We start from the raw sequence: 17,139 nt of genomic DNA on the forward strand, positions 1-17,139 counted from the left end.
GCCATCTCATCCACAGACTTTACATCTTTGTCCCATAGACACTGCTTTACATCAGTCTTACATATGCCTAAGAAATGCTCTTGACCAACAAGATCAAGCAGTCCTTCAAAACTTGCCAGCTCTTTACCCCTCACCCATTCCAACAAATCTTTCATTTTGTTTACATATTCCCCATTACTAATACCAATATCCCTCTTAAGGTTCCTAAATTTAACTCTATATGTTTCAGGGGTAATTTGAAAACTTCGCAAAACAGTATCTTTAAATCTTCAATAGGCATTCCATCAAATACATTTCAAGCTTTACCAGTTAATTTCGCAATCAGGGTAGAAACTCTCTTATCATCAGGGATTTCATGTATTACACACAGCCTTTCAAAGGTAGTCAGATATTCAGCAATATCATCCTCCTCACTATATGCAGGATATAAGTGTTCCCACTTGTGGATTTTTTGGAGTGATGGGAATCATTGGGGTCAGGGGCCTCTGCTTCTGCTTCTCTAGCAAGTCCAGTTGGTGTTTTCTCTCTCTCTCTCTCTCTTTCTCTCTCCCATGGCCCTTCTGTGTGCAGCCTTCTCTTCTCTGAGCCCCATTTCTGCCTGCCACATCTGAAACTCGCGGTCCATTTCCTTCTCTGCCGCTTCCAGTATGACCAGCTCTAGTTTTGTAGCTGCCTCACTGGTAGTCATTTTTCTGCTTTCTTGTGCTTATTTCCCTCACCCGAAGTAAACAGAAAATAACAAAACTGTGACCTCCTCCTGAGTGTTCTTAGCTACTGCACTTAAGACTCACTTAAAATCACAAATATCAGTGCTTATAGTGTGAACTTTACTTGGAGTAACAAGCTGCACATATACCCTGCTTGCTGCACCACTGTGACATTCCCCTGGTGTTATCTGGACCGGTGATCTGCTAGGTCGCGCCAGTCCTTGACTCAGAGAGCCAGCCTTACCCTGCTCTGCTGTGAGAACCCCTACTCCTGGGCTGTTCACACACAGCTTCTAGCATGTAAACTGCTCGGATTGTGCAACCGAATGACACTAGCCAATATCTTCAGTCCCAGACACAATCCTAGGAACCTCCGTTTTGCAGTGTCCAGTTATGCCCGCTGGACACTGCAAGCTTATATGAGTTCGTCAATTTAACAAAGAAATGGATATGTACCAGGCTTGTTATTCCAAGGGAAGTCTCTGACACAGTTCAAACCAAACACTCTCTCCTTTGATCAGCGCTTCAGTCACGTGGTGGTGATGTCTGTAGATGGACATGGAAGAGAGAGGAAGAGCATGGCAAACATCTCTCCCTTTTATCATGTTCTTTCTTCCCTCTAAATGTAAACACTTTGCAGGTATGCAATACGGAAATTTATTGAAGCTTAATTTGAAGAAAGAACATATATGATAATCACAGACCAAATATTTATTTTAATTTGACCAATTGAAAAACTAGATTTCAGGATCTAATGTATAATTATTACATAGAGTTATTGTAGATTGCTGTTCTCAGCTGTTACATAGCTTGCTTACTCTCACTGGAGTCTCTCACTCACAAAAATATGGTGCTTCTTAACATGTTTGAGTTTTCCATAAGTTTTAAATAAGTTTTCCAAATAAAAGAAAGCACAACCAGTGTTAAAAGTATATATAAGATGAGAATAAGCCAGGCTTTACTAGCACTTGGGCTTCTTTAAAGTCCTTATTCCATAGCTGCCATTTTTGATAACGGCCTATTTCATTAGCTTAAAGGAAAATTATTCCTATTAAACTCAGAACAGTAACCTGAAAGTTGAGTATGAAAATCATTTCTCATGATATATTATATTTGAAGATTAACTTTACATTATAATTAATATGCCTGAGCCTATTAATGGTAGTGGTGGCCATCCCTCTGCAAAGAGCCATCATTTATGACACCAGCAATGTGGAATCCCCATGTATGAATGTTTAGTTGTATTAAATACTACATCAGAACTGGCTTAATATCAAAACTTCTTAGTAAGTTAGACAATTAACTATATAATACTGGAACATATAGGTTAAGTTATCTGAGAGTTACTACTGCAAAACCATACTCTTGCGAACAGGTGACTCAGCACTCTGAGTCCTGGAGCCATTTCAAAGCAGTAACCCATGGGGCCATGCACAAGTCCCACATGCAAAAGTGAACATTAAGGGAAAATTATAAAAAGAGTCCCCTGGCCACAATCCTGCTATGGGTCCAATGGAGCTACCCCAATTAACACCAGGTGAGATGCTGGTCCTCAGCTCTTTACTTTCCTTTATGGGTAGTGGGTCTCAGAACCAATCATTTCAGCTCCTTTCCATTAGATACAAAACTAATAGTTTTAGTTTAATGGTTGTAGCAATTTAGAAGCTAGAAGTTTCATATACATAACACTCACATACACTTCTGGTAGTTCAATTTCTTTTCACAAGATTAGGTATAGGATGACACTGCAGTTATATTAAAAAAAAAAGAGAGAGGAAACCCAACTGACAAAAGCCACAGTCTCACCAGCTTGATATCCACACCATGTAATGTGCAAGATGCAAAGGAAAGGAACTGTGCTGAGGGGCAAAACAGAACAGTATACACTACAGATTAGAAAAAAAAATCCAGTACAATTATAGATGAGAAAGAGGAGTAGCTTGTCAAACATTTTACTTGACATTTTTGTGTGGGTTGTTGAGAAGGTGGATAATGCCAGCAGAGCAGGATTGCCTTTTTTGTACAGCCACAAAACACTACCTTTTAAAAAAAATCCAACCACCAACTTCTTAAAGGTACCGGTCTTCTATTGTAACATAACAGCACTTGCAGTTGTTGGCACTGTCAGGGTCAGGCAGAAAGCAATGAGTTATTTCTGTGAGAAAACATGAGGGACACCAGACACAGGAGTAACAGTTTATCCCATTGAATTTTTATTTACACATGGACAGTTCCTGCAGATAGATTTTGAACAGATTTGTTCAATAGAAAAGCAGGACTCTCACCTTGTTTTGTAGGTCAATTCAACTGTTTATTTGCAGTACACTTAAAATACTACTTGGTATATTATTCTTGTTTATATGAGAAGCTTAGCTCCCTGTTTAGAGCGCTGTGTTGGTGAGGAAGATAATAATGAAACCTGGCTCTTATATAACACTTTCCATCTGTAGCTCTCAAAGTGCTCTACAAAAGTAATTCCATGCCAAACTCATTCAAACTTGCTCTTGCGAAAGATCCAAGCATAGCACTTTCACTCATCCTTGTGGAGTGTCTCAGAACCACTTTGACTAAATGAAGAGACCCTCAGCTTTATAGTATTTAGCTCTGGTACTTATATGGCCTCCATCACTATAATATTTGAATACCATCACAATCATTAGTGTCTTTATCCTCACAACACTTCTATGAGGTAGGGGAGTGCTATTATCTGTATTTTAAAGCTGGGAACCAAAGCACAGAGAGAGACTAAGTGATTTGCCCAACGTCATATAGGAAGTCTGTCACAGAACTGTGTATTAAACACCTGTCTTCAGAGTCCCATGCTAGCATCAGACCTGCCACGCCATCCTCTCTCCCTATCTGTTGTTGTAATGATGCCTCTAACATTAATACCTGCCACAAATGTTAACTTGTTTTCTACTTGATGCTGACTGTGAAAGGGTAAATAGAATTTGTTCTTTTGTAAGCTCCTTATAATATGTACCTAAAAGGTCTTGCCACCCACCATGCATGTTATAATTTGAATTTCAAGATGATTTTGGTAGAACTCAAAACCCCAGGCACCTGTTTAAGGACCAAGCTTTTGGACGAGGCAACAGGCATTAAGTGTAAGGAAATATGTGTAATTTAAAATATGAGAGACTATTTGTCACTGTAACTTCTTGTAACAGACATTTGTCTAACTCAGAGATAGCATTCTAAGGCATCCCAGTGAGTGCTTGGCCTTCTGCTGTTAATATACGTAAATGGCCACAACTAGCAGACCAGCTGTCTTTAACGGGCAAAATGTGTTGATGAAATGAACTTGGGAAACTAACAAGCAAAGAAAAGTAACAGCACTTTGTTACCTCTAAGTTAAAGTTGATAGTTAACATTAAGGTGAAACAAATATACACCAATGGACACTAGGCTTAAAATATTTGAGCAGTTAAAAATATGGAAACAAAACATTAAGGGAAGACATCATGTGTGTGTATATATATATACACATACTTTCTCAGATGTTCTGAGAGATTGCAGAAATAAGGTTTAAGTTAAGTGTGCTTTCTTCTAGAAATAAATTGTTTGGCTTATTGGGGTTTAGCACAGATGCAACCCTTAAAAAGATACATTTTTGAAAATGTGGCTGTACCCAAAAATATTTATTTTTGGCAATGCTGAACATGTTTGGAAAACTCATTCCAAATATATTTACATTAGTCAGCATTGTTACAAAAAATAATGAAGGGAATCCATACTGAGACAAAATAAGCCTTTTGAGGAAGCGTTTTCCTTCTAAAATTGTTCCATTGTAAGGTTAAAGTATAAGCCTTTAGAAATTGCACTTTCAACCATGTGCAGCTTTGCCATTACCCCCCTTATTAACTACATGTCTGTATTAAATTTATATTTCACTTTTAATTTCCCTTCTGGAATCACAGTGTTCCAATGTGAGCTCATTCACCCAATTTCCTCCAGTCAAAGGTAAGAGACATGGTGAGAAATTACCTTTGTAATCTACAGTGACCTGCAGGCATTCTAATATTTGTCTTTCTCCCTAACTATAGTTTTTCAAAGCTACATCAATTTCTCTTGGTTTACGATTAATCAACATTCATTTGCATATTTCTGGTGTTTCTGTATCTATTTCCATTCTCATTTTCACATCATTTCTATTTAACCCAATATGGAGTATTTGAGTCCTGTTTGCACATTGCATATACCGGTAGTTCTACTAAATAAGTAATATACACAAGCCACCTTATTACAAAAGCCACTTTGTTCTAAGATGAGCTCCTCAAAATTTAGAGCTAATGAGGGGGTTCATGATTGTAGGTATTATCGATTTCCTTTTCTGGGTGTGCAGCAGGCCCTGACAGTCTGTCCCCATTTCCAACAGAGCAGAGTTTCTGTTCTGCAGCTAATTGAAGAAATCCTGCTCTGACCGTTGCAATGTCTGTGAGCAACAGAAACATGGATCCATCTAGTTTTCTGATGTTATCTGGGTTGTGGTAAACCATGTTGTCTTAGGCTCTGTCCACTTACTTACTTTTTTATTTTTTTGGCACGTGACATGCTGCCAGAGGTGCTTTAGTATATTGTCCAGTAAGGATGAGATTTTTTCAAAGCTGCCATAAGGATTTGGACTTGCACTTTTAGAGGGAATTGGACATCCAGATCAAATCCCTTAGTTAACTTTGAAAATCTCAGTCTAAACTCCTTCCTGAACAAAGCATCCCTCTTAAAGCCTTACACCAGTGGTGGGCAACCTGCGGCCCATCAGGGTAATCCACTGGCGGGCCGCCAGACAATTTGTTTACATTTTCACGGCCACCTGCAGCTCCCTGCAGGGCACATCCAGTGCTGCAACTCAATAAGCATTGCAGCGCTGGTTCTGCAGTGCTGGTCATAAGTGTGGCCCACACACAGCGCTGTTATTTGCCTCCAGGGTATTAGGAGATATCCCAGAATGGTTTTAACTAAATTATTCCCTTTGTTTTGTTATGCAGCCTCTCTTTGTTTTGTTGTATCTAAAAACAAACACAGCTCCTGTTTGCTGTGATCAATCTGTGAACAATCAAATGAGATATCCCCCTCCCTGCGTGATTCACAGGGGTTGAGTGTTTGCTTTTGCTTGACCAGCAGCGAGAAAGGAGTCGGCAGCTGCTTATCTGGTCTGCAGGGTTTCTGATTTTGCAAGTCGTGTTGGCTCCAAAATCCACTCTCTCTCTCTTTTGAAAAGCACGTTGCTGCCACTTGAACGCTGGGATAGCTGCCCATAATGCATCACTCCCAACAGCGCTGCAAATGTGGCCACACTGCAGCACTGGTAGCTGTGAGTGTGGCCACAACCAGCGCTGTAACTCCCAGCACTGCAACTCTCAAGTGTAGCCATACCCCCAGTGGCCACAGTTCGCTGTTTCTGGCCAACAGGAGCTGCAAAAAGTGGCGGGAAGCAGTGGCCAGCATGTCCCTGTGGCCCGCGCCACTTCCCACAGCTCCCATTGACCAGACCCCATAGAAACACAATTAGAAGAAATAGAGTCCAAATAGCATAAACAGACCCCAATTCCTTCTGGTCATGGATTTTGCCCCACCCACACTTCCTGCAGTCCAAGCAAATGGAACAAGTGCTTCTACACATAACCTCTTCTTGGATGGGTAGGGGAGCAATCAGCAAACTCTTTGTTCCACAATGACCTATTTGGATTCAATAGTCCTTCCTATGGGCCGGAGATAACATCTTCTGTAGGAATTCAGTAGTTTGCAATAGGTGAAGATTTTTTCCTGTTTGGTGAGTTACAGAATTTCAGAATAAACATTTTACAGTTATAGAGCAAACACTTAGGTATTGCCTTATAGCATAGGATACAGATATTATAAGATTAATATATGCAGCATCCTACCAGCATTTCATAAAGTCTAAACACTAAACACATTCTTATAACACTAAGAAGTATTTTAACTACACCAACCCACAGGTAAGCCTGACTGGTTTCAAGTTCATAGATTATCAGGTTTGGAAGGGACCTCGGGAGGTCATCTAGTTCAACCCCCTGCTCAAAGCAGGACCAATCCCCAGACAGATTTTTGCCCCAGATCCCTAAATGGCCTCCTCAAGGATTGAACTCACAACCCTGGGTTTAGCAGGCCAATGTTATGCATTTAAAAACATAAGAATGACCACACTGGGTCAGACCAAAGGTCCATCTAGTCCAGTATCCTGTCTTCCAAAAGAGGCCAATGCCAGGTGCCCCAGAGGGAATGAACAGAACAGGTAATCACCAAGTGATCCATCCCCTGTCTCCCATTCCCAGCTTCTGGCAAACAGAGGCTAGGGACACCCTCCCTGCCCATCCTGGCTAATACTAATTGATAGATCTATCCTCCATGAACTTAGCTAGTTCTTTTTTGAACCCTGTTATAGTCGTTATTTGTCAGTGTTCAGTGAGGCCTGGGGCCTTGCGCCTGGTGTGCCAGTATCACAATGTACAATACAGCATGAATAAACTGAAGGGTGGAACAGGGAAGGCGTAGTCAGGAAAGCATTGCGATTAATGTCAGACCTGACAGAAGTAATGGGGGAGTGTGAAGGAGCAGAAAGACTACAGCCGGGCACAGCAGGGATTAAAGAACACCTGTGGGTTCAGCTAGCCCTGCCCTGTTATACCTGCAGCCAATGCCAGGCCTGGAGAGGGAAGAAAAGAAGGGAGCCTGGCTCAGTCAGGGGCTGACTGGCGAAGAGGGAGGAGCTCTCTGTATGCCTGCCTGAAGGCACAGACCAGCAACCTGTCTGCCAACACAGCCACTGGAGGCAAGTAAGTCTTCCCTAGCCAAAGGGAACTTATAGAGTAGTCCAGGCAACTGGACTGGTGGGGCCATGCCCCGAACCAAAAGGACTTGCATAGGAAGCAGGCCAGGAAAACAGGCCCTGAACCCCCTCTCACAGCTGGGAGAAAGATCTATCTCCCCAATCTAGATTACATAGTAAACTGGGTGCAAGAAAACAATGTGTTTTAATACAACTAAATGTAAAGTTATACATCCAGGATCAAAAAATGTAGGCCTTTTTTACAGGATGAGGGACTCTGTCCTGGGAATTAATGTCTCAAAAAAAAAAAAAAAAAGACTTGGAGGATCATCAGCTGGATAATCAGCTGTATATGAATTCCCAATGTGACATTGTGGCCAAAAGGGCTAATGAGAACCTTGGATGTATAAACAGGAGAATCTTGAGTAGGAGCAGAGAGGTTATTTTACCTCTGTATTTGGCAGTGGTGTAACCATCACTGGAACACTGTGTCTAGTTCTGGTGTCAGCAATACTAGACAGATGTTGATAAATTGGAAAGGGCTCAGAGAAGTCACAAGAATAATTAAAGGATTGGAAAACGTGGCTTAGAGATTGTGTTCCTTGAGTCTATCTATTTAGCTTAACAAAAAAAAAGCTTAAGGGATGCCTTGATCGCAGGCTATAAATACCTGTATGGGGAGCAAAATTTGATAATGGGCTCTTTGGTGTAGCACACGGAGGTATAATACAGGGGTTGGCAACCTCTAGCATGTGGCTCACCAGAGTAAGTACCCTGGCAGGCCGGGACAGTTTGTTTACCTGCCGCGTCGGCAGGTTCAGCCTATCACAGCTCCCACTGGTCGCGGTTCGCCATCCCAGGACAATGGGGGTGGCAGGAAGCCACGGCCAGTACATCCCTCGGCCCGCACCATTACCCGCTGCCCCCATTGGCCTGGGACAGCAAACCGCAGCCAGTGGGAGCCACGGTTGGCCAAAACTGCCAACGCGACAGTTAAACAAACTGGCCCAGCCCCCCAGGGTGCTTACCCTGGCAAGCCACAAGCCAGAGGTTGTGGACCCCTGATGTAACAAGATCCAAAGGCTGAAAGTTGAAGCTAGACAAATTCAGACTAGAAATAAGGTGCAATTTTTTAATAAGGATAATTAATCATTGGAACAACTTACCAAGGGTTGTTGTGGATTCTCCTTCACTGGCAATTTTTAAATCAAGACTGTATATTTTTCTACAAGATTTCCTCTAGTTCAAACAGGAATTAATTCAGGGAAGCGCTATGGTCTGTGTTATGCAGGAGAGCATACAAGATCTGGCATTAGAATCTATGAATCTTTAAAGAGAGAGATGACTGCTTGAGACCTACAAAGGTTGCACTCAGAGTCATGAAGGTTAGAGGTACTGTTCACTTGAAACTGTGACAGTATATCAATGAGTGAAGATTGTCCCTAAATAATTGAGAATTTAGGGTAGCTTGTCCATTTAGAAAATACAATCCATCAGGGAAGTATTTCAGTTACTTTGCCGACTGTGCTTCTCATCGGTATTACACTTGGGTGCAGGTCTATGTGGGACATATGGGGAAAGTAGCAGTGACTGAGAAGGAAGCCAGTGCAAAGGGGACCCAATGAGAGGCACTAACGGAACCTGGCTCGGAAACCCACAAGCTTGTATTTGCTTGAACTCAGACTGGACTGGAGAGAACACCCAGGGACTAGGCTTGAAGAGCCCTAACTCTCAACTGGACTGCGCTAGGGGCCCATACAGGAATCACTACTGTTCTCTTAAACTGTAACTGTTTAAGTCTCTGTATCTAGGGTATTTGCAACCTTTCCTTTTCCTGCCAGACTTAGTAAAATAATATTTCCCTTAGTCATGTGGCTGAGTTGCTTTTGGGTCCCACCAGAACTAGTGCCTACAATGCCTAGCTGTTGAAGCACCTACAGTACTTGCCTCCAACTTGGGGTACCTATGATACCTTAAGGCAGGGATCGGCAACCTCTGGCATGCAGCCCGCCAGGGTAAGCACCCTGGTGGGCCGGGTCAGTTTGTTTACCTGCCGCGTCCACAGGTTCGGCCGATCGCGGCTCCCACTGACCACGGTTCACCACTCCAGGCCAATGGGTGTCGCAGGAAGGAGTGGCCAGCACTTCCCTCAGGCCGCGCCACTTCCCGCAGCCCCCATTGGCCTGGGACGGCAAACTGCGGCCAGTGGGAGCCGCAGTCGGCTGAACCTGCCGATGCAGCAGGTAAACAAACCAGCCCGGCCCGCCAGGGCGCTTACCCTGGTGAGCCACAAGGCAAAGGTTGTGGATCCCTGTCTTAAGAGTTTGAACTCCATTACTGAGCAGCCTCAGTATCCACACCAGCAAGCTAAGCATGGAACCACCTAAGCTAGTCCAAAGGAACTAGGTGTGACGTAAGCCCTGCCCCTCAAGGGGCAGCTGGGACTAAGGCATGGGGTTAAGCACCAGGCATTAAGACTTTGGTGGCTGTGCGCATACCCACCAACACAGATTTAGGAGATTATAGGGCCAGGTGGCAGCTGAGCAGGCATCTACATTTTGGACTTGCGTACCTAAAGTGGCAGTTAAGTGCCTAAACCCCTTTGTGGATCTAGCCTCTTGTTTATGTGAGCAAATAAAAGAGAATTTGATTAATTTTATATTTGATTAACTTGACTGAATGGACTATATGCCTGGTTCCCATAGATTAGATGTGAAGGTGGTATTGACATTTAAATTACCATAATTTTGACTCAAGGCTAGAAATCTAGGCTTAGTTGTATTCACCTAGCATGACAAACCCATTGGGACCAATTTATAAACATATCCTTTAATTTTGCAGAACTAAAATGCTAGTATTTGCAAACTTAACTGACTCCTACAAATGAAGAAGGTAAACACTAGCATTTGCATCAAGAAAACTGAGCCTAAATTGAAGCTCTTAAAAAAAAATGGATGAGTCAACCACAGGGATAAATGAAAGCTTAGTGCTTAGTGGACAGTCTGCAGGAATACTCTGACCTGGATGAGATGCTCAACTGCACTCCAGCCCTTTTACTTGGTGAAAAGAAGTTAGAGTGGCATAAAGGGGCCTTAAAAGCCCCTATTTGATAGATTCCCCGACTGCAGACATTGTAGCAGACAGTTGTATGGCTGCCCTTCAAGGACCCCCTCATAAGCCCCGATATAGGGCTAGGCAGCAGAGATATTGAGCAGCACAGGGAGACTACTGTAACTTAGACAGGACCCCAAAGGGAAGCGTAAAAGTAACAAAGCTATTTTAGCCCACCCACTTCTTTGGATGAGAGTTGTATGCTGTGCTGCTTGGGAACACAACATAGAATCTCCCCAACCCTTAGTTAGCATTCCTGGATTGCCATTGTTCCACTTCAGCAAAAAGTTCTATTTTAACAATGCCAGAAACTGACTACAGTCAATATTTTTTCTACTATTATTGCTGTCATAATGAAACACTTTCAAATATCGTGAGGCAGCTGAATCAGATGACTTAGATGTATTTTTATCAAAGAACAGTAGTTTGATTCTTTAAAATCTTCAACAGAGCAGCTAAAAAAAATCCCTTAAATATCCAAATGCTTCACAGTAATGGAAATATTGGATTTTTACTAGCAATTAATGACTAATCTTCCATGAATCAGACAAAATTCACTTCCATTACATTAATGTATGCATTATACAGACATCAGCGGTAGTTAATAAAGTCACTCTTCCATTGGTGCAGCAAAGCTTTTATTGCATTTTTAATGAATCCAAACAAAATTTGTCATGAGATGCTCTCAACACCTTTTCCTCTTTAGAGGTCAGTGTTATATTAGTTACTAATTACATTAATATTGCCTGAATTCCTAATGTTAATATCTCAGCTGGCCAGTTATATTATCTTATCCAAATTAAGCTATTGAATAATCATGGTTTCTTCAAAACTGATGGATGGTGCCTATCACCAAAGTTGGCACCACAATAGTTTCTTAGCATTACTAATCTTTATACACATCATCATGAATGTCCTAAGAGAAACAGCACTATACACATACCATCCCTTGCTCCATGTTTCAGTTTTACAGACTAGTTAGGAAGCTTTGCTGAAGATGTGAACCTAATGCTGTTAAATATAAAGTAAGGGTAATGTCAGCATGCAGATTTTACTCCCGTTAGAGGCAAGGACAGTATAAATAACATGACTAAGTTAGTATCAAAAGAACGAGAATTTAATTTGGTCTGTAACATCTTCCTAGAAGGATGTCTGTATCCAACACTATACAATGTGAAAAAAGGATGAATATATGGCTAATTATCTACATGTATAAAAATATAAACATCCTATCAAACATTTGTTGTAAAGATAACATCTATGACACACATGACTGATAAAAGTATGGTACCTGTGCCTTCATTTCTAATTAAGAGACTGCCTTTAAAAAAAAAAGTTAGTGCTCATTAATAGTATCAGATTTGTATTTATTCACAGAACAGGCAAAGGGTGAGAAACAGTAATTCCAGAAATGTATACAGTGCTCCATTAGCTTACCTCCACATTAACCTGGAGAGGGACTATCTCTAAAGGCAACAACATCCACTCACTCCTTAGGCTCTCAGAGAAACAACAAGAGTCAGTAACTTGTCCAGTGGAAGATTGCCCACTAGGAATTTGACTGCAATTACCAAATCATTTTTTGCATAGACTACCAAAAACTATGGTAGCTATCAAACAGCTAATTATTTTAGGTCACCACCAACCTGTGTCCAGATTAGAACCAGTGACCTTTAAATGAAAGGCTCCATATCTCACTACTAGTCACTGGCTAGTCTTTAATATCACAAACACAAAGATTAGAAAAAAATATTAGTTTGTGTTGATTTTATTACACCTATTCTTTTTTAAAATAATCATATGCACTTTTGGGTCATCTGCTAGCAATTAGACACTGATCAAAATACAAGTATCTTCATTTTAAGGGGGCATCTAGCCAACAGGAAGTTTAGTTATAATTCACATTCAGGCAAATAAGTGTAGACAAACTTAGTTCTACAATTATGTTGATATTCATACTTAGCTTTTTCCATAGAAACAGGTATAGGAAATGGATCAAAACATTACCATAGTATATACAGAGTAATATGCAAGTGTTCAGGCTAGATATACTTTATGAAATATTTAGCACTAAAATGAATAAAAAACTAAATGATTCGTGTAAAATGTTTATATAGTGTATATACACTAAATCTCAAATTCAATTTAATGGTCCTCCATTCATAACTCTTATGATGGATTTATTAAGCAATAGTACAAGTGTCTTTTAAAAAAAAAACTAGCTGGAGCTAATTTAAACACTTACTGAAAACCCATTTTATACAAAGTTTTAAAAAACATACTTCAGAGAAAGTTACTTAACAGAAACTAGAAAAAGACAGTTCTTGACTTAAGAATGACATTGTAAATACTTAGTAGCTATGATCAATATCCTTTCACTTGTGGTATAGATAAAATATTCACAAATAAATCATCTTAGAATAAGGCATAGAACAACCAGCTTTCATTCTGTTTTCTGGTGCACTGGCCTCCCACTACTATGTTATTATTGCTCATCTAATTTGAAATGTATATTTCACTTTTAAAAATATTTTAAAATTATCTACAACTGGACAATGCCTGGTGCTCTCATGTATATTTTCAGCTTAATCACATGAATAAACTCTACCTTAATGTATAAAAAACTAAGTCTGCAAATTATTTTTAGTATTACTTTCATGCATGCTTTTAGTTAAAGATTAGGTGGTGAGAAGAGAGAAAGCACTGAAACTCAATTTGATGAACATTGCTTAAATAAAAAGGTTTCATATTATCTGAAGCTATAGCTTTGTAAAAAGGAAATAAGGTTTAAAAATGAAATCCCAATGTGAAACTCTTTGGTTAGGTTGTAAATGCTAGTAATATTTCTAAATACAATAGTCAGGCCAATCAATTAAACTGCAGCTTTATCTTTGTAACTTCAAACTTTAATATGCACCTTTAAAGTCCTTGAATGTTTAGGATGGTTAAAAAGGTGTAATTTTTGTTGTTGTTGAAGCTTGAATAGAGAACTCATGTTTTAAAATTCAAGAAGTGTAAAGTGCTTTTGTACTCAGATCCTTAGCTGCTTATTAGAAAGGGAGGCTAAACCTTCATTTATTACAAAAGCTTGTGCTTATATAGTATGTTGTTCTTCCACAGAAAGCTATGGCTGCTTCCTCTGGAAGAGAAGCAGTTCTAAACTTGTTAGCTTATATAGACCAAGTTCAGCACTACAGTAAGGAGAGTTAACTCCCATTGAAGGAATGATTGTTGCTCCTGTTTTTGTAGGGGCTGCCTTTAGTTCTGTACCTTTTTTTGAGAAAGTACTTATTATGCCTAGGAAATGTTACTTAGCAGTGTGATTTCTCTGATAATACTGCTACAAAAACCTAAAAATCAGTATTTAATTTGTTAAAGCCATCTGAGGAAGCATTTCGGTCAACTTCAACAATTATATAGTGCTAAAGTGACAACACTGAAAGTAGCAAACAGGATTCACTTGTTTTACTTGGATTTGTAAACTTGTATCACTTCAACATCTAAAAATCTCACTTTCATAGGAAACAGGCACTCTACCTCCTCTCTGACCAGCCTGGTTTATGTCACATCAATCCACTTTAAAGGAGTTTAAGGAACGTGCGATGGATTTTTATGTAGTTCCTGTATATGGTAACTTTATGTGACACTAAGGATTTTACACCACCTATGAAAGTTATGATTCACAAGCACTGTAAGTTTTCAAGAAATTGTTGCTTTATATCTAGTGAGGATAGACATTGTTCTTCCGAGTTGATTTAACTGTTCAAGTGGTTGGTAATCCAGAGTACTTGGTTGGATACTTGTCCTTGGCCATCAGCCTTCTTCACCAGCCACACGCACTTGATCCAGTTCAAGAGCTTCTAAGTTCAGGGCTTTGGGGAAGGATGGAGATGGAGTAGGAAGGGATAAGGAAGTAATTGGTCCTGGAGGATCGATCATTCACAGCCCCCAATCACACTCTTCCTGGAGGAAAATCATGAGCAAGAGGGGTAACCCATCACCACAGATAGCTGTCCCACTCATCATAGTTTGGGTGGGCAGTTGTAAATCTGCCAGGTTGCTGAAGGAGAAGTTAAAACAGGGGGATGGTATCCCTCCGCCTTTCTCAGTGGGGTATGGTGCCCAGTTCGTGGGAAGAGAGTCCCTGGGAGTAAGGGAGAGGGAGCTCCCCTCACCCGCTGGGTCTGAGAGGTGGGGAGGGGACAGGCAGACTTTGAACATCTCCTGTGCGGGGGGTGGGGGAGGAGGGGCTGGCACACAGCCCAGGGATGGGGGAGTGTAGGGAAGAGGCTGATGGAGGGCGCTGTGCGTGAGGGGCCGGGGGCGCACGGGGCGGCCAGCCCCGGCCTGTCTGCCGGCTCAGTCCCTGCAGAACACGTACTCGGTGTAGCTGGTCCAGATCTTGTCGTCGGCGGGGCCGCCCTGCTCGGGGGCGAAGGCGCAGGTGCCGGTGGAGGAGCAGGCGGCCATGCGGAAGCCGGCCTCGGAGAGGCGGTCGAAGGCCTGCTCCAGGAAGTTGAACTTGAGGTAGTAGCGGGCGGTGTAGCGCTCGGGGGGCCGGTCGGGGTCGCGGCTCTCGTTCAGCGTCTCGCCGAACACCTCCTTGGCCAGCGCCGTCTTGCCGCACACGGTGATGCGCGCCACCCGCCGGAACTTGGCGTCGGCCTGCGCCTCCCGCCCGATGGTGTAGGAGCCGCGGTAGCCGATGGTGATGTAGCCCGAGCGCCGCCCCGCCCCGCCGTCCAGGGACTGCGACGGGGTGAGCAGCGGGCCGCCGGAGGGGCTGCGGCTGGAGGTGGGCGACGGGGCCGAGGCGGCGCCGCCAGCCTCGGGCGGCTCCGCCTCCAGGTAGCCGAGCAGGGCCGGGGGCTCGTCGGCGCAGAGGGAGCCGTCGCGGTTGAGGGCGGCGGGGCGCGTCCCCCCGCCGGCCGCCCCCCGGCCCTGCGCCAGGCGGCGCGCCAGCTCGGGCAGCTGGAAGTACTCGGCCTCCCGCTGCAGGCGGCTGCGCTCGGGGAAGTGCTCGGGCAGCACCAGCTGCAGGTCCCGCAGGTAGTCCAGGATGTAGCGGAAGAGGAAGCCGTCGCGGTCGAGGAAGAAGCGGCCTTTGCTGTCCCGGGGCAGCTCGCCGGGCTGCTGCTGCGAGAACATGCGCCAGAGCAGCGAGTCCCGCACCGACACCACCGTGCCGCGCCGCGTCACATACACCTGCCCGCCCACGTTCAGCTCCACGATCTCCGGGAAGGCGGACGAGCCCGCGGCCCCCGAGCCCGGCCCCGCCGCCGGGGACACGCCGCCCCCGTTCGGCAACCCCCGGGCGCTGTCCGCCAGCGCCATCCCGGAGCGAGCCCGCTGCCGCCTCCTGCCCCTACTCCGGCGGGTGGCGGGGTGCAGCCGCCTCTCCTCCCGCCGGCCGTGGGAAGAGCCTCAGCCGCCGCCTCTCGGCCCCCTTCGCCGTCCTCGGCTCCGCGCCGCGCCGCGCTGGCAGAGCCGCTCAGTGCGGGCGCCGGCAGCGTCTCCTCTGGCCCCTTCCCTTCCCTCTCTGCGGGCGCGGGCTGAGCTGCAGCCGCGCCTCACGCCAAGCGCTGAAGGAGCCGCCGCCTCGCCTCGCTTATTTCCCCCGTCCTGGCCGCTGGGCGAGCCTCCTGGGTCGGGCTGAGAGGCGAGTCCCCTGCGCTAGCAGTGGGGCTGTGTTTATGTAGCGCTGCTGCACCTCGCAGGAGGCGTGGGAGGGTGGCTGGGAGGCAGAGCTGAGCGCAGAGACTCTCACTCAGACGGAGCGAAAGGAGGTGGATTTACACTGACGTACCCTCCCTTCCCCAATTACAAGGGAGACGACAGAGCCCCTGTGTCCCTTCCATAATCCACTGCAAAGCCGGATCCCTTTTCCAAATGTGGTTCCGGCCTGAGATTCACTGGGAAAATGTTTGTACTTGGGATCATTTGCTCATCCAGCTAAACATCATCAAAGTAGTTAGCCGCTTACCTTACACAGCGCAGGCAGGAATCAGAATTTAATGGCTGTACAGTACTTTGGATATGTATAGCACAATGTAATGCAAAGTTCCTAAATGTTATGAATAAACTTCAGACATTTATTTTGGGTTGGTACTGCAAATAATGATTCCCACTGGTCACAGCTGTTTCCATACATCCCTATACCCAATGCCTGCATCTTCTCCTGATGAAGGACATCCCTCAGAGTCAAATTTATCTCCTTTTCACACAGTTGGTGTTGTTTCGTTTTAATTTATTTACATCACAAATGCAGAATCGTGAAAATAAAATTAAAAGTGTTAATGACGGTGAAATGATTAATCCCACATCATTCAGGGAGCTTGCTGCACTAGTCTTTTTTAAGCTTTTGTCCAAACTTGTACGGTATCTCCCCCTGGGGCCCTGACACGATGAGAAGTATGTTCCTCAACCACCCACCTTTTTTTTTCTTTTTTTTTTAAGAAAATTTATTTCCGACATGAACATGTAGTCCCTATTTTCATGTATTTTTCTCTAGTCCAATGCATTTCTGTGGAG

At 43.7% G+C, this 17,139-nt stretch overlaps 1 protein-coding gene across 1 annotated transcript; it reads right to left on the reverse strand.

Annotated features, from left to right (window-relative positions):
• Positions 1-11,229: 11,229 nt before the first annotated feature.
• Positions 11,230-16,376, reverse strand: KCTD12 (potassium channel tetramerization domain containing 12). Its single transcript, XM_039519904.1, has one exon. The coding sequence runs from the start codon at positions 15,940-15,942 to the stop codon at positions 14,968-14,970; it is 975 nt and encodes a 324-aa protein (XP_039375838.1). The 5' UTR covers positions 15,943-16,376; the 3' UTR covers positions 11,230-14,967.
• Between the last annotated feature and the right edge of the window lie 763 nt (positions 16,377-17,139).

This window comes from Mauremys reevesii, linkage group 1 (assembly GCF_016161935.1).
Source record: "Mauremys reevesii isolate NIE-2019 linkage group 1, ASM1616193v1, whole genome shotgun sequence".
Classification (NCBI taxonomy): domain Eukaryota; kingdom Metazoa; phylum Chordata; order Testudines; family Geoemydidae; genus Mauremys; species Mauremys reevesii.

Coding starts and splice junctions, on each gene's coding strand:
- KCTD12 (XM_039519904.1), bottom strand. CDS start 15,942: ATGGCGCTGGCGGACAGCGCCCGGGGGTTGCCGAACGGGGGCGGCGTG.